Source organism: Lutjanus erythropterus, chromosome 3 (assembly GCF_056507025.1).
Source record: "Lutjanus erythropterus isolate fLutEry1 chromosome 3, fLutEry1.hap2, whole genome shotgun sequence".
In the NCBI taxonomy this organism is placed as follows: domain Eukaryota; kingdom Metazoa; phylum Chordata; class Actinopteri; order Lutjaniformes; family Lutjanidae; genus Lutjanus; species Lutjanus erythropterus.
This window is the reverse complement of record NC_139319.1, coordinates 33,443,906-33,461,594: the sequence shown is the minus strand read 5'-3', so window position 1 is coordinate 33,461,594 and position 17,689 is coordinate 33,443,906. Positions and strand designations below refer to the sequence as shown.

At 38.2% G+C, this 17,689-nt stretch overlaps 1 protein-coding gene across 1 annotated transcript in view; it reads right to left on the bottom strand.

Moving 5' to 3' along the window:
• dnah6 (dynein, axonemal, heavy chain 6) overlaps positions 1-17,689 on the bottom strand; it is a 71,263-nt gene that overhangs the window by 48,811 nt on the left and 4,763 nt on the right. Inside the window, exons 8-30 of the mRNA XM_084714481.1 lie at positions 17,134-17,351; positions 16,908-17,009; positions 16,703-16,810; positions 16,441-16,530; positions 16,223-16,343; positions 13,779-13,930; positions 13,351-13,503; positions 12,893-13,144; positions 12,571-12,699; positions 12,266-12,379; positions 12,003-12,146; positions 11,664-11,816; positions 10,102-10,152; positions 8,010-8,102; positions 7,790-7,909; positions 7,294-7,474; positions 7,101-7,197; positions 6,232-6,460; positions 4,514-4,678; positions 3,808-3,918; positions 3,539-3,664; positions 3,240-3,395; positions 1,998-2,159 (exon numbers count right to left, since the gene is read on the bottom strand). Coding sequence (XP_084570607.1) covers positions 1,998-2,159; positions 3,240-3,395; positions 3,539-3,664; positions 3,808-3,918; positions 4,514-4,678; positions 6,232-6,460; positions 7,101-7,197; positions 7,294-7,474; positions 7,790-7,909; positions 8,010-8,102; positions 10,102-10,152; positions 11,664-11,816; positions 12,003-12,146; positions 12,266-12,379; positions 12,571-12,699; positions 12,893-13,144; positions 13,351-13,503; positions 13,779-13,930; positions 16,223-16,343; positions 16,441-16,530; positions 16,703-16,810; positions 16,908-17,009; positions 17,134-17,351 — 3,227 coding nt within the window. The remainder of the gene's footprint in view (positions 1-1,997; positions 2,160-3,239; positions 3,396-3,538; positions 3,665-3,807; positions 3,919-4,513; positions 4,679-6,231; positions 6,461-7,100; positions 7,198-7,293; positions 7,475-7,789; positions 7,910-8,009; positions 8,103-10,101; positions 10,153-11,663; positions 11,817-12,002; positions 12,147-12,265; positions 12,380-12,570; positions 12,700-12,892; positions 13,145-13,350; positions 13,504-13,778; positions 13,931-16,222; positions 16,344-16,440; positions 16,531-16,702; positions 16,811-16,907; positions 17,010-17,133; positions 17,352-17,689) is intronic.

The window sequence follows — 17,689 nt, the reverse complement described above, 5'->3', positions numbered from 1 at the left end:
GTGATATATACAGGTTTGGGATGTGATTTCTAATTTTATTTTAAATATCATTTCATAAAGTGAAAATATTGAGGCCATGTCAAACTGTCACTGTAATTGAAGGTTACAGATAAATTGGCTCTACTTGTCTCTCCTCACCCTGCCTTAGTTGTCTGCATAGATGAAAATATTTGCTTATATACAGTAAACAAGCTATTAATATGACTTAAGGAAAAAATATGAGAAAAGAGAGAGAAAAATATGTAACTGAAGTTTAAGTCCATACATACTTAAATCCTTAAATTCTTGTAATCCTAATAAAAATTTAAATATAAAAGTGGCTTTTTGGCTTTAAATGTTTTTATTTTTTCAACAGAAAGCAGCCATGTTTGCTAGTGAACACAGTGTACAATGTCTTTGCAGCTGCAGGTAATATCAGTAAATTTTATTATGATCATATTAAGTTGTGTTATTTTTATGACTCCCACAGGTGACACAAAAAGCACTGTTCAAAAATAATGCATTAATATCTCATGGGTGGTGGAATTAAATGTTACAGCTGAATGTTGCTCCTCCACAGTGAAACAGAGGTGAACAAAGCATTAACACTTAAAGCCATTGAGTGCCATGATTCTAGTCTGGCTAAATCAAAGCCCTGTCCAACACTAATACACAGGTGTCCAACACGAAACTGCAGAAGACATAAAGAGAATGGCTTTCCAGCTGTCTTGTCAGCATGCTTTAAGCAGCACTGAAAGACAAAATACTGCTCAACATTCAGCTGAAATCTACAGTTTGTCTCAAGGTTAAAGGTCCAATCTGAAGTTCTGGGGGCTTACAGTTTTGTTTTTGTTTTGTTTTTTACAAATATTTTATATACTAGTATATAATATTAGTTATAACTCATGGATGAAATATCAGAATTGTGTTTGTTTGTCACCTGAACAAAATAAATGGAGTCTGATAGATGTAAACAAACTGTAAACAAATAGAAACAATCAATAATTCATTATAAAAGACCAGCCCCTTAAAGTGGCTTCAAAACCTTTTTTTTTTTTTTTTTTTTTTTTGATCAGTCATCCAAAAGAAGTCCCATTTGGGTCACAGAAGACATCTTTTAACTTTTTTGTTAATGCACTAAATACACATGCAATTAACACATTTTTGATCATTACCAGCCACATAGAATAAATGTATGTATGCAATCAAAGGTATGCGATCAAAGTATGATTAGATATTGCATGCTAAGGCAAGCTTACTTAATGACACCAGAATATAACAGAAGAAAAGGTCAATTAGCAAACACATGCTCTAAAACTAGCAAATATGGGCTACTTACTAGCTTGAAACCACTTAGCATGCACCCAAAAATTCACAGTCTCCCACCCCCAGGATACCCTGATTGGCCATTTCAAATCTGTGATGTAGGTAATTAGCAGAGCCCGTCTTAACAGTTTAGGGGGGTTAAGGTGAAACCAATATTGAGGCTTCTAAATCCCTGACATGTTACAGAATTATCTTTTGTATTTTCATTCAATTAAATCTATATATTAATTAAAGCATTTTACTTTGGGACATTTGATAAGCAAGTACCGGTATTTGTACTTTGTAACAAGATACTTTTTGATGTATCTGTTACCATTTCTGTTAAGGTGGCAAAAGAAACATTGCTTTATGAACATATATGAAAAGATCAAATCTGGCAATGTTTTAGTAGCACCCACTATCCTAAAGGCTTTGTACAGTGTATCTGTGAACTGGACAAAAGGTCTGACAGCTTTAGCAATAGTGCCATCTAATGGAATCACTTAGTAGGTACAATCAGTGTTAATGTTATGTCCATTGGAGTGAAAACATGCAATTGCAGTGAAAGATATTTGGAACAAAAAGAAAATTGCTGAATCACATGTAGAGGTACAGGGAGGAAGAAATATTGAAGAACTGAGTGGACAAACAAGCAAACAAGACAGAAACGTTCAGGTGTGGGTTGTAAGTTAATACAGTTTGTCATGGCTGACCTTGTAGTCAAGTCCATCAGAGCAGTTAAACACCACACACTGTATGGCCAGAGCCTTAGCCAGGTCCTTGGTAGTCTCTGTTTTGCCTGTTCCTGCTGGTCCAGCTGGAGCTCCTCCCAGGTCTAACTGGAGAGCCCCCATCAGACACAAATAGCAACGGTCCTGTGTATCAGGGAGGGGTGAGAGATATGGGACAGTAAACTGTGACTGAAGATTAACATGATAACAGACAAACACACAATATGTCCTGTTTCTGTGTCACATTAAACAAAGAAATACATTTTGAAATACATTTTTAGGGAATGGTATCCCCATTAAAACACTTGACAGCAATGTAGAAGTGCAGGTATTTCCTAAGAGTGATTGGAAAACGCCAGAAAATACCAGAACTAAGTTCTTGTCCAGAAAGTCAAAGAAAGTCAGAAACTCATAATATTCAGCTTAATACAATGCCACTTCTAATATGCTAGCACCACCAGATGCTGCAGCTTTCCCATTTTAGAGAAGAGAAAACTTCAGGTCTCCCAGAATAAACTGTCTCGGTCCACAAGAGCACACAGGGAGGAACCAGCTCATGCAGCTAAACTGCCTCCCTGTGGAGTCCAGAGTGACACAGTTAAAACTGTGCCAGGTTAAAAAAAATATAAATGGTGTAGCCCGAAATTACTTAATAAACTTCTCCCCACAAGTCAGGGAGGCTGACAGACACAACAGCAAGTACAGTGTAGCAAAACTGAAATTGGTAAGAGTCAGTAGCATCAATGGTATTTAAGACAAAGTGGAAACACCGGCTCAGAATGACTCCTGTTAAAGCTTGATATTAATAGTTTTTGTATATCCTGTACTTTACTACTTCTTTGTGCAAGTATGCACACACACATGCAGACATGCACATATGAGATCCGATTACAACAAGGACCACAATGGAAATAAGTCCTGTGACCTTATTGTGTTTTCTGTGATCTTCTTTTAATGCAAATAAACTGTCAAATAAGTATTAACTTCTTATAGTGGTTTGATAGCTTATGTCCTAGTAGCAGTCTTTACAGGTCTCTGGGTTTACAAGCAATCTGAATGAAGTAACATAATATTGTGGAACGCTGTTTCTGGATTAATTATTTGTGCCCATTTTCATCTAATTGCATTTGCATTCATCATAAAGCATGAAAAGGTTTCTGTGTTACACAGGGATCACATCCATACATGAAGTGTTTTGAGTATTAATGTGCATGCGTGTGTTACCGTGAGTGGTGTGATAACCAGCCTAGGACAGGCTCCCAAGTACTCATAGCCATAAATGTAAGTCGATAGAGCCATTGTGGCTATGCAGTTGTTCAGGTCCATGTCCCAGTAGTAGCGTAGTTGTTTCTGCCATTCAAAGTTAGACCTGGTGTCCACCTGAAAAAAAACGGATGAAGTGACTTTTCGCCAGCTACACCAGAAAATCCTCAGTGAATACCTGCACCTATCATACCAAACTCAGAAAAGATAGAAGCTGCTTGATGGTGTCCATGTGTGCTCTTAATACTGCACTACTGTACCTTATGATGGACTAAATCTGTAACAATATCTCTGGCATGGACGTCGATGGTGATGAGGGCAGTGATGATATTACGGTGTAAAGTAGGCAGCTGTCCTCGTACTAATGCCGCCAGGGCATTGAGCCTCTGGAATACACACAAGTACAAACATTACTGGGTTAAAAAGTTGAAGTTAGAAAGTACAAACACTAAGATTTGATTTGTCAAATCAAAAGTTTAACCAGACAATTAGAAGAAAAGCAAGCAGGAGAGTAATTAGTGTGATTTACATCAAAGTTTGCTTGTTCAAACTCCTGCAGGGCAGCAAAGTGGTCATGGTCTCCCTCCAGACAGGCCTCAATTTCCTTACACCACATCATCTGAGAGATGGTCAGCACCACCTGGTGGACACACAAACCACTTAAAGTTTAATCACCGTATAGAAACAAAGAGGATAATTACCTCTTCCTGAATATATATATGCTGACACAAATTGATCAACGGCCTTTATTTGGCTGACAGGTATTATGATGTACTTTGATAGTGTTTGATGAGCTGAGTGTCTAATTAAACATATTATTTCTATTTTTTTTTGTCAAATTTGATACAAATTACAGCTTGGTAGCTCTTATTATGGTAATGTGTTTTTTACTGTCTAATAAAGAATATATTACTTATAGTTTTTGTCTAATATGATAATAAATTACAGCTTCTTACATCTCATTAGTGTACTGTAAAAAAAATGTGTAATGATGTCTTGACAGTTCCCATGCAATGCAAAAGTGTGTAACATAAGTCAAACAAGAGCACACAAGTCTGTTATTTAAAAAAAATCTGAAAAGCAATGGTCCCTTTAATGCAAATGTGTGTGTGTGTGTGTGTGTGTGTGTGTGTGTGTGTGTGTGTGTGTGTGTGTGTGTGTGTGTGTGTGTGAGTGAGTGAGTGAGTGAGTGAGTGAGTGAGTGAGTGAGTGAGTGAGTGAGTGTGTGTGTGTACCTGCGATGGATGTCCAGCCACCACCCATTCTTCTCTAGACTTCATCTGGTAGTCTGCAATGGCAGCTTGACTGAGGCGGCGCAGTGAGGAGAACATAGCCTTCTCCACCTTGCAAAGCCAGCCTTCCACATTGCCTTGTGCCTTCAAACCTTTGGTCAGTCCCACCTACACTTAAACACAGAAGGACAGGATCAGTTACAGTTAAGGACATAATTATACATATCTTTATTAAGAGTTCAATGTTAATCTTCTGGTCATTCTCACAGCCTTTATTTTCCTTGTGTGATCAAAGGACTGCACAGTGGATAACTAATGACCCCTGTGGTCATAACTGACGAGCCCTACGTCTGATACAGCAGGTGACTAAGGGATCGGTGCATGCAAAATTGCCTGCTCTCAAAAATTGTTCATCATCCTTGTTGAAATTGAGATGTCAAACATTATATCACAACAACTGCTAGGCTATAATTTACAACTGAGAAGAGCCTGGTCCTCAGCTGGACAAAATGATCATGAAACAACTCACAGCCACAGACAGAGGATCAGACCAGTCAGCCAACCAGTGGCAAAGAGAAATAGCTGTTACCCAACTGTCAAATGTGTATTTTCTAAAACAGTACTACACAATTAATTTTTCTTTTTTGATCAGTACAAACCAGAATTTGGCATATCCATTTTTTGCTTTAATTAATGATTTTGCATAATTTGAGAATGTGCCTTATTCTTAGGATTAAGGGTTAGTAAGGGAAGAGTGGTGTTTTTTTTTTTTTTTAATAATTTATACCAGGGGTCTTCAATGTGTTTCAGGCCAACCATAACCCGTAAGATGAGAAAGAGATGGAGCAGGGGCCTCCTACTACATATATTGCATTGAATATTTTTGGGTCTCCTCTCATTTGCATGTGTTAGCCTCACTGTCTACATTTTTTGCCACTGGTTTCTGAGGTGGAGGGCACTGGTGTGTTTCATTTGAACTGTCAGAATTCAGAGTTTCTGAGTTTCCCCTTGGAAATTCTAACTTGAACACCCCCTGAAGTCAGATTTCTGTCAAGGAAAGCTGCAGGAACCTCAACAACCCCAACCTCAAAATCCAATATGGCTGCAGTGTGTGTCAACAGTAGTAAAACTGTTTATTTGCACTTGTGTCTCATTAAAACAACTGTACAGAGTACAGTCTGTGGGTACAATGCTACACTTTTTATGCACAAAATACTGCTGTTTTTACAAACTTGTTGCACTAGTACGCGGTCAACTTGAGCGTGACATGATTACCAGCTCTGCCTTCCGGCCTCCAAGGTAAATGGAGCGCACCATATATCAGAGTCTCTTTCTAGTGAAGTTGTAAAATGATTCATTGTAGCTCCACACTTGAGATAATAATACAGCTGATTGACCAGTGTTTCAATAAGTAACTAAATAGGCTGATTTATCTAAGCTATCTTAGCTAATAATGTGTTGGATTCATTCAGGTATTCATGTGTATTTACAGGAATATTTTAATTTAAACAAAAGAAAAACACTAATTTGGAGGGCCCTTGCAATAACTCTGCGGACCCCTGTTGAAGATCCATGGTTTATACAGCAAGGATGGTAGCATAATAGTGTATTTTTTCCTTTCTCATGCTCTCATTCTCAGCAAGAACTGCAACAAGAGAATAACAGGTAGGATAAAACAGAGAGCATGATGACTGAAGGTGTTAAGGTCACTCAAACCTGACCTTTTCTCCCTCAGGAGAAACCATGCTCAGGATGTCATTGCTGTAGACTGCCTCCTGTTCTCCAGCATCTAGTGCAGTTCCTGTAGCACTAGAAGACTGTTCTGGCAGCAAGGCAAACTCAAGCCGTGTAATGGCATCAAAACATTTCCTGAGGTGGGGCTGCACTGCCTGGGGGTTTCTTGTCTGGGCCAAGATCTTTAACAACTCATCATTGGATAGGAAGTAGAACCTGCAAGGGACAGATAAGGACAAATATCAGAGTACTTAACACTACACATCAGTACCCACCTCGTGGTGTTTATCACTTAGTGATCACAGGAAAAAGATGTTTAGAGTGATAGAGTGACAACTGGTCACATGTAAAGGGGAGGTCATCTTGACCATGTCTACATGCTGAAATGCATTGAGTTGCTGCCACGTGATTGGCTGATTAAATAGCAGTTGAGCAGGTGCACCTAATAAAGTGGCCAGTGAGTATAAATATATACGTGTGTGTACATATCTATCAATTTGAGTCTTTTTTTTTAGTCATTTCAGCTTCTTAACTGTGAATATTTTCTGGTTTCCTTATTCCTTTAGGACAGCAAATGGAATATCTTTGGGTTGTGAGCAAAACAAGACATTTGAGGATGGAGGCTTTAGGAAAGCCTGACTGACATTTTTCACCATTTTCTGACATTTTGGAGACCTTGTTTTTTTACTCTACATTTTTTGTTACATTTTAAATCTAGCTTGTGGACGGTGAAAACTACTAATTAAGAAAGGAATTTAAAATAAGGTAAAAAGTTAGGAAACAGTTAGGATGATAAGTTCATAGAAGATGAAGTATGATGTAAATGTTACATGTAGCACACCAAGCTCGTGTTTACCTGGGGAATATGACTCTCTTGGACTCCAGGTAGGCTTCCAGACATTTCTGTATCTCATCCAAAAGGGCATTATTGTGCTGAAATGTCTGCAACAGATCTGTGTCAAATAAAATGTGTTGACGTAAGTGAGTGCATCTGTTGGCCTTTCATGTTGTCTTGTCTAATTTTCCACCACTGCTGCATGAATACCTACCAGGCTGTGTGGCTGCAGTAAGGGCATTAGGCATTTTATTGACCCTTGCCATGATCTCCTTCCAGGAACCGTCCACTTTAAGAAACATCTTGGACTCAGCAGGGAGTTGCCTTGTGATGTCTGGGGCCAAGAAGATACTCTCTAGATATAGCCAGTTCCTTTGGCACGTAAGCCACTCATCCTAGAAAGGAGGCCAGAGAGAGGTCAGGGAGAAGAAAGAAACAGACAGGGAGAGAAGAGAGTAGACAACAAAGTAAGTAAATCATCTGAATAAACAATGGTCTTAAACACAATACTGTTAGTCTGTCCTTACATGAACCAAAATATAGAAGTCAACTGCAAGTAATGTGAGTTCTTGCTTGCAGCCACCAGGGAGAGCTACTGTGTAACATTTGAGGCCAAATCCAAAGTACAAACCTAGATTTAATATGTAAAGAAGAATCACTTGGAGCCAAGTGAAAGATCACTCTTTGCTCTTCTTTTCTCAGCTTTTTACCAGTGTTTGGTTGAACAGGTTCAGTTGTGTCAGCAATTTGTCCACCCTGAGCTTGATGGGAGCTACATAGCGAGAAGATGCCACCGTGCCCACACTGATAATGCTGTCATCCAGGAGTACCTTCACAGTAAACAAACGTGAAAACACACACCCAATCAGATGTGCTGAAACACAACTAGTGTGTTACAACAGACAGTGCATGAATGCTGTGCGTTACCACCTGGATATCATCCGTGCCCCCCAAGATGAAGACGTCTTTGGAGTCACCATGAGACAACACGGTGAACTTTGTGGTCTTCCACACGTCCTCCACCTGCAGGGCTCATTGAGAAAGCAGAGGTTATACAGTGCGGGCTCACTGTACTGCATCCATAAATACGTTCTTGTGTATGTGTGAATCATGTGTGTATTCTCCAACAGACATAAAGGGAGGAGATTGGTGGTCACAACAGAAGTTAACAGTGACACAATACTTACTTACTTACTAGGCTAGAGTGGATGTGGCACAAAGGAATAACATGATTATCAAATCTGAATGGCAGACAACACCAGACCTAGAGCTACAACTCTTCCCTTATTCATTTAATCAATCAGTTAATCATCAGAAAATTCACTGAGAACTTGTTTGATAATCATTCCATGACATTTTAGTGACCCAGGAGAGCTTGCAAACAACATAATTACATATATTGTGTCCATAAACTAAATTTCCCAGAATATATCCAGATTTTTTTTGTATGTACAATGAAGGTGTCTAGCCACTAGATGTCAGTGCAGATGGTGACTCAATATCATACAATCATTTCCAGCATTTCTAGCCAAGTGTGACTAGTTAAGTTAGCTAGCAAAATCATTTTATTTTTATGCAAATATACATTTTTATTACTTACGCTGCTTTGTGTATTTATTTTTTTATATCTTGAATAATAGTTTTACATTTGAGTGTCTGCTTGACATATTTTTTCCTGGACTTCTACTTTCAGAGCTAGTTTTTAATTTTTAAGTTATTTCTAAAACCTATCAATATCGAATATAGAGGCACTTATGTAATATGATAAGTCAATAAATTGATATAGTCTGACATTTACAACCGTCCCTTTGAGGGCAACCATAATGCTGATGTGGCTCTGTATGAGCTAAACACTCTATATGTACATTTGTGTATATTGTATTTATTGTAGTATAATGCTATATCTACTAAATATAGCATGTAATATATAACAATTTCCCCCGTGGGGATCAAATACTTCTGATTCTGATATGTAATGCTGCATATGTGGCTATTGCATTTATTACTAAAATTGAAAACTAAAACCATATATTAATGGAAATATGTATGACATATGTATGGATGTATTGTATAAATATGGTGACCAGGCTTTCATTGTCTCCAGAAACATAAATTCAACCTAACAGCACCACTAAAGCTCAGTAATCTCTATGTTATATCTCATTTGCTTACTCTGTAGAAAAGGTAGACAGATTTTCTTTTATCATTGGACAGAGCCAGGCAATCTGTTTCCCAATGCTTCCAGTCTTTATGCTATGCTAAGATAACTGTCTCCTGGCTGTAGCTTCACATTTAACAGACACATTTGAAAGTGATATCAATCTTCTCATCTGACTCTTGGCAAGAAGGCAAATAAGCATATTTTCCAAAATGCCAAACTATTCTTTTAGAGATAAAACATAAATTTGGCGGCATACGCTATTTATGGTGTCATATATCAGTTTAGTTTTTGTAACTCTCCTCCTAGGAAAGAACATTCGCTTCCTCTTGAGAGATACTTGTCTGGGCTCCCCTCTTCATTACAAAACTGTCAATCTGCTATGTCGGAGAGGCCACTACTTTTACAGTGGATCAAAGAAACTGATTTTAATTGGCTATAATTAATGCCAGCCTCCATCCACTAATAATGTATTACTCCAAGTCCAACTATGTTGCAACCATCAGTGAATCACATGCCACCAGCCACTAGCTGTGAATCCACTTAACGTTAACCCACCACAAAAATTGCACTTTGTGCTGTGTGCGTCAAATCACAAAAATAGGGATTCAGCTTGACGTGATACTAGGAAGCATCTTAGTAAGTCCTAAAAAAGCAGATATCTTTGTATTTCTCAATGAAACTGTTGACTCATGTAGACTGAGTCATCAAATTGGCATATGTAGGCATAAAATGGTAGGATTAAAGCAAATTATTTTCAACAGGCAGAAAGGTTGAGTACACTTCTACTGCAGTTGCTCCAATACATTTAGATGAAGATATAATGTCCATATACAAATTCAGAGGTAGTTCCCCTCAACACACCTTTGTAATTATGGCCTCCACTGATGCCTCTCCTGAAGCCTGTCCTGACACCTAAAAGTCAAGGATTGTGTTAGTCCTGTTAATCCAGGTCAGACATAAAGGTATTAAAAGGATACTTCATATTATTTGAAGCAGAGTTGTATGAAGTACTTATCAATTGTCAGTGTACAGTAGATGTCGGTTGACAAGCCCACAGTTTGGAGAAACAGCAGAAGTACCGGTGTGGGAAGCAATGTACTGCTGTCGGCAGGGTCAGCAGCAAAACATATTTTAACTACTTCAAAAAGGCCCATTTAAAAAATTCAATAGCAGTTTAAGTCTATGCTATATTTAGAACAGTTTTCTTTATCAGGGGGTCCATGACTCCTAGGGGGTCCTCCAATTTTTTGTTTGTCATTTAAATCTTTTTTTGTTTTGTTTTTCTGAAATTATGTCTGAAAATACAGAGCAAACAATTAGTAAAGAAAAATCACCCTATTCATAAATCCAAAAAATACAATTTACAAAACTTTAACAAAAGGCTACCCATTAATCCTTGTGACATTATGTGAGCTAGATCGCTGTGCAGCACCTGTCCATAACAGCGACCTAGTTAGCTACACAATATTGAAGCATATTGGCCAATCAGCTATATTCTTATCCCAAGTGCACAGATACTTACTATAACGGATAATTTTGTAGACTCTGACATAACCTCCACCTACAGAGGGTGAGACTAACAAACCTAACATTAGTCACGCTACAACTGATGATAACTTAGCAACTACGGGTAAACACAAACAAGAGAAGACACAAAATATTCAGTGCAATATATGCCTTGATCTCTAGCAGGTAAGCGGCCCATGGTCTGAAAAATGTTGAAGACCCCTGATTAAGAGTATTTTCACTGCTTTACCTTGCAATCAGACATCCCTTCCTGACAGGAAACTAGCATTATAAAAGATAAATATCATCTCTCCTATGCAAACTTAAGCAAAAATAACATCCAATTTTTTTCCTCGCAGAACATGCTTTGATTTGTTAAGTTTGTTTGTGCAATTGTGTGACTTCAGTGAATTTGAAATAACCTTCTAAATCACCTAATGGTGTCTGGTTGGGCTAAACAGAACAATATTTGACTTATATAATATCAGCTTACTGTGAGAAAAGGCTATCTGACAGTGAGGTAAAGAACTGAAAATATAAAAAATGTAATGTACACTTAAACTGATATTGATTTTTTTTTAGGTTGGGTTTTTTTTAAGTGGCTAAAACACTTTTTGCTGCTGACCATGTCAACAGAAATACATTATTAGGCTTCCATGCTGGTGCTCCTCACTGCTTCTCCCTTTTCAAATAATCCAAATGATCCCTTCAAGTATAAACAGCCTGTGTGCAAGTATTGTGTACTTATACAATATGTTGTGTAGTACAAGCAATGATCAGTTTAACTCAAGGTTGTAGTTTACATTAGACAAGTGACAGTACATACATGCCCTGTAACCAACTAAATCATCAGCAGTAACCAAGGTAACACAACTAAAGCAAGAGAAACTCATTATCTGGCTATATTTATGTGTTACCTCCTGTATCTCCATGCCATGGGAGAAGATGTCGAGCTCCTCCAAAACAGCAACAGTAAACTCTGCATTCAGGGAGGTCCCCACAACAGACTCTAGAGTCTTCCAGTGCTCTGGTTTCATACATGGGTTAAGTAGATCAGTGATCACAGGCAGCTGAAGGAAAACATATGAATTTGATTTTGTCACAACCTTGTAGTCCAGAACAAACTGGCAAAATCACTTGCTTGCAGTCCACATTGTAAATGGCATAATTTCAATAAGAGATTTGTGATAATTTTGTTCACACCACACACAGCACACATTAATGTCAGTCACTATATAACACAGTATCATACCCACCCTCTGCTTCATGACTTCCACCTTCTCCTTAAGACGTGGCACTAACTTGTTGGGTGGCAGTCCCTTCTCCAGCTGGTTGACATATTTGCTATATTTAATGACTTGTGAGCTAAACTGCTCTAGGTCCAACTGCTCAAGTGTGCTCTGGGGACAGATGATCATGGATGGGCAAAGTCAAGCAGAGATGAAGAGCTGTTCACATCTGTCTGTCTGTACATGATACTGCATGTGAGTTCATGCCCAATACATTAAGTGCAACTGACCTGCCTCCATCCATCTTGTAAAGAGTCCCATTCCTCTAGAGAGTCCCACAGAAGCTTCTTCAGCCTAAACTCAGCACTTAACTCCTCCAGGGTGTCGAACTTGGTCACCTCAACCTTTATTTGTCACAAGGTAAAAGAGAAAAACTCATTTGGGTTGGGTTGGTTGGCTTGTTTGTTACATTTAAATAACATGGCCTTTTCTGCCCTGTTTTCCAACATAAAATAAAATCATTGTCTTGACTCTGAACATTTTTTTTGCACTAATCGTTTTGGAACTACTGAAAGGAGCTTAAGAATTCCAGCACCTTGAATGTCTTTTGGTAGGAAGTGTAGGTGGAGGCCTGGGCCTGCAGCTCATCTATGGAAATCTGGATCGCCCCCAACAGCATACGCACTTTGGAGGAATCTGCATTGACGTCTAGGATTTGGGGATCCTCCACATGAAAAAATAACAAGGTAAACACATAAAAATGAAGAAAAGACATTTGCATAGACACCCCTTGAGTAACATGGCTGAGCATGAAACGCACCCTTCCAAACTACATATTCTAACCAAACATAGGACCCTTTTTATTTTAATTAACCTGCACTGGTGAATGCACAAATGAAAACCACTTCTTCACGTACCCATGACTTATGCTTTACTTTCTTAACTTCATGGTTCAGCTCCTTTATGTCCTTGTGCAGGGAGCTGCAAAAGCTGTCCATGAGGAAGTAACCATCCACCGCTACCTCACTGATTATGCTGTGCAACGAGTTAATGGTGGGTTGCAAGGTAGCAAAAACAACCAGATCCTCAGGTGGTGTGGGAACTGAGTACGTGTTAATCAGATTGTACAGCTGACGTACTGTCTCCTGCTCCTCCTCCAGCACTGATATCTGGTGAGAGAATAGAAGAAAGAGTCGAACAGAATGTGTTAGAAAAGAGTCCGAGAGAGAAGAGGAGGTAAGAAGAGTGGATGGAATAGAAAACAGGAGACTGGGTTGATGACTACACACTGTAAAATAACTTTGCTTTGTTGATTTTGTTGCAAACACTTATGATTGGTCAATAAACTGCTATCACTATGAAATGTACATCTTACCCTCTTCTCTATCTCATCCCGGAATGTGAGGAAGTTGGCAAACTCAGCTGTAGTGGAGGGACTGGACTCTAGTTTAAATTGGGCTTCACAAGCCTCGGCAATGACAGCATCTAGTTTCCTCTTAGCCAACTCAGTAAGCACCTGGTTGACGACCTGAAGCAGAGATTCAGAGTAGAGCAATGATTCCAACATGGTTTTAAGATGCTGTAGTGTTTTATTTATTTATATTTGGTTGTATGAGAAAATACTTCTTCCAAATCATTTCAGTCAGTTTTAATTAACACAGAATGGCCTCACTGCCCTCTTGTTTAAAGCACTTGTTTGTCATGCTAAAAAAGCCCCCCAAAAAACTCACACTTCTTAAACAAAAAAAAAATATTGTGTGATAGCAGTAATACAGTATGTGTTTGCAAATAGCTAGTCTTCACCTCCAGACAGCGGAGTGGGGAAGACACAAGCTTCTCTTTGAGCTGCGTTAGGTCCACAAGCAGTAAGCCTAGGTGCCTTTTCTGTTGGATGGATAAGGCCTCCTCATGCTCCCTGTGGTATAATTCCAGTGCTTTTCCAAAAAAAGCCAAATCTGTGAAACAGAGCAGTCAAGAGTCAACATCAATCAGTCTAAAACAACCATCTCATTTGTTATGCTTTACTCCCTAACTAAAACTTGTGTATGTTTGCTTATTGAATGTCTTTCAGTTTTGTTTTTTTTTTCAGGTTTTTTTTTTTGTTTGTTTTATGTGGTGGACAGGCATGTAAGAATTTTGTGTGCCACAACTGCACGATTTACAGAAAAAATGCACATGCACACATGCAAATGCAAAGATGACATGATGTTGCCAACAGCAACTGTATACCACATTGTTCAGTTCATGAATATATTAGTCACTATTTAAGAAATGATATTAAAGTGTATTGTTGGAAACTTTTTTTGTCTCTACCCAAAACCCACCACCTCTCCCTTCTTTGAATAGTCTCCCCAGATGTTTCCCAGGGACCATATTACAGAAACTTCCTATCTTCAGTCTTTTAAGTTAAGATAAGAAGAGTCTAAGATAGGAATTTTTCCAATTTGGCATTATAAAAGCAAATCCCAACTAACTTTGGGAATCCTATCTTATCTTACTTCATTCTACCTTATCACAGGTTGGGAAATCCTAAATACTCAGTCCAACACCACTAATCAACTTCTATGTGAATTGCTTGGAAACTGACACTACTTTTGTCATCTCGCCAAGCTAAACAACTTTGCAACATTTTTTTTTCTCATTGAAACATACAAAAAATGAGCAAACCAACGACAGACAATTAACTTCAAGACAGATGAGTTAGGGGCGTTGCCAACTTTTTCAGAAAATCTCCAACAACTTTAACTCTGGAGATTAAAGACAGAAAGTGGGCTAACATAACATTCAGTAAGCAGTAAAAGAGCAGCCATACGGATCAAACAAGTTAGTTGACATTATGTGGTGAATTTGAGGACAGAAAAAGTTAGGACAGTTTAGGATTTAGTTTTTTTTTTAAGATTTTGGAAAGACAGGATGCTTGTGTAATAGCTTTTCATATCTTACGGTAAGACAGGAGCATTGACTTAAGAACCAATTACCATAGTTATGACACAGTTAGGATAGGATCTGCAAGTTAGTAACTTTCTGTCTCATGGGGCTGGTCACAAGTATGCTGGCAAAAACAGTCACAGTAATCATTTCAGTCAACTCAACTCCCATTAAAACTGATTAAGATGAATGACATATGAAAAAATAAACAAATACAAAAGAATAACTAATAACTAACTCTGCTATAACAACAACAGGACTATACAATTCCATGTAGATCAGTAGTCACATATACCTTCACTTTTGGCAAAGATTAAAAGATTTGAAACATGCATCACAAGAAGATGCAATTAGTGCTCCCAGATATAGTAAACCCAACTGTGATGGACAGGAATAGTAGAGTGACAGCACTGCGTATGATTGCCAAACAGTTTGGCAATCTATTCTCACATCGCAAATGTTAGAGATTATCACAAGATTTAAATGCAGCAACATGGAAATGTTTCAAAATATTTTGGTCATTTTCACTAATGTGCTGCAAACAAAAAGATCATCCTAATTTAACATTTCAATGATAAACCTTCTTGAAATACTGACTTAGTATCTCAAAATAATTACTCTAGATACTAGGTCATTATTTTGTGATACTTACAAGGTATTAATAAATCATTATTTCAAGAAAGTGTATCTTTTTTAGGAAATGGATATTTGTAGTTAAGAGGCTACAAAATACAAATACAATGACATGGTCTTTAAAGGTACCCCAATGTTTTCACAAATGGCTCCATGTTTTGTTTGCATCATATGCACGCAACCATGTACATGTGCTGCCTGTTTTATGCTATTCTGCTGTTTACCAGTTTGTGGCAGTAACACACCATGAACTGTAGCTGCGTGTCACCAAAGACAGCGATGAAAATCACTACATGCTAGCAGACAACAGATGTAAACAATGCAGAATTTAAAAGATTAAAAACACCAGTTTTGTAAACATATTATGAGAAGGGAAATGCTTTCAATACGTTTGTTAGAGCTTGAGGATTCACCCAATACATTTTGGCGAGAAATGCTGAATGTAAACAGAACTTTTGTTTGTTTTTAAGAAAACATAGGGTATTTTAGGGCAGAGGGGAGCTGAGAGGTGTCTTAAAAAAACAGAAAATGTTTCCAATACAAGTACAGCTGGTAACAAAGGCCTCTCACTTATCAAAAAAGGAAAAATACTTACATGAACACTATTCTCAACTGAACAGGTCTAAGTGTTGTGAGTGGGAGATGTGTTACAAAAATAATGTTTACATTGAGGTACGGTACATCACCATGATCCTGTTGCTTCATTGCATCCAGATCCAGGCTCTCGTTCTCTTTATAGAACAGCCAAAAACACTCAAATGTGTGTGAGTACACTTGTGCTGTGTCAAAAGCAAACTGGAGTGTTTCCTAAGAGAAAAAACACAAATCAGTCCCGTACATACACAGTACTGTACAGACAAAGTGCAATCTCTGGGTGTAGAAAACAAGGCAGAGTAAAACTGACCTTAATATTTTGTCTGAGACTTTGAAGGTGGCCATCATTGCCTATGATGAATGCTAAACAGGGGGCATTCAAAACTTCGTCTTCAGAATCCTAACAGGTAACAAACACAAATAAATGCACATTGGCTGTTTCATAGTTCAATTACCAAGTAAAATGTAACAGTCCGCGATATTTTTGACATATCAACATATCAACAACATTAATACTTAGAACAACTAAGTTACCAAGAATATACACATCAGTGCTGCCTTTTTTTTACTACCTTGTGCGATTCAGATTGTGTCATTGAATCAAAATCAGGATCTGCCGTGAGCATATTAAGTGACATCACTGTTTTCTCAAACTGCCCAATGATCTCTGCAATGGTCTCCTGTGGGATTAACAAACACTATATTGTAGACGTGTATTAAATGAGTAAAAAAAAAAAACTTAGAGTGAAACAGTTCATAACAAACTGGAAAACTGACCTGAAAGTTCTCCTCAGACGGTTGGTAGGTCAAAGCATTTTTGCCCAGCATCAGCTCAGATATGAACATGGGCTGGATAAGGGAAGCCTTTGACTTGACAGACTAATACAGACACACACATACCAACTAAAACTTGATACTGTTCTGTGTCTGCTTGAAAGCTTACATTTTGTGGATATAGTGATTACAGTGGTTCAACTGTTAAAAAATACTTAAACACCAATACCTTCTTGTCCTTCTCTTCTTCAGCAGGGTCAGTGGTGGCCTCAGAGTGCTGGCTCCAGCTCTGAATAATGGCATGGCTGGGTGTTTGACGTATCTGCTCCTGGAGCACAGCCAGTAGTTTGGCCACTGCATTCACTACCAACGTATGCAAGGTGTTGATGACCAAATAGTCAACAAGACGGATGAAGCTAGGAAGGTGAGAGACAGAGAAGGGTTGGACTCACTTATTGTCACTGATGTCATAGACCTTTTTCACAGCAGACATTCTGACTTGGCATATTGTGCATCCCAAAACTTATATTATCCTGCTATTTAGTATGTCCAAATACATAGTATGCAAAATGCAGTATTTGCATCCCAATGACAGCAGATATTATGTCAGTATGTAAAAATACAAGGATGTCCTACTGGTTGCATTTTGCAGTATGCAAGCCATCATGCTTTTCCTTTTGCATTCTGACCCACAATCTTTTGTCAAGGGTGTATGAATAAGAAGTTTAAAGTTCAAGACACAATGATATGAGGAATCAGTATGTCTCATACTGCATGCAAAATAC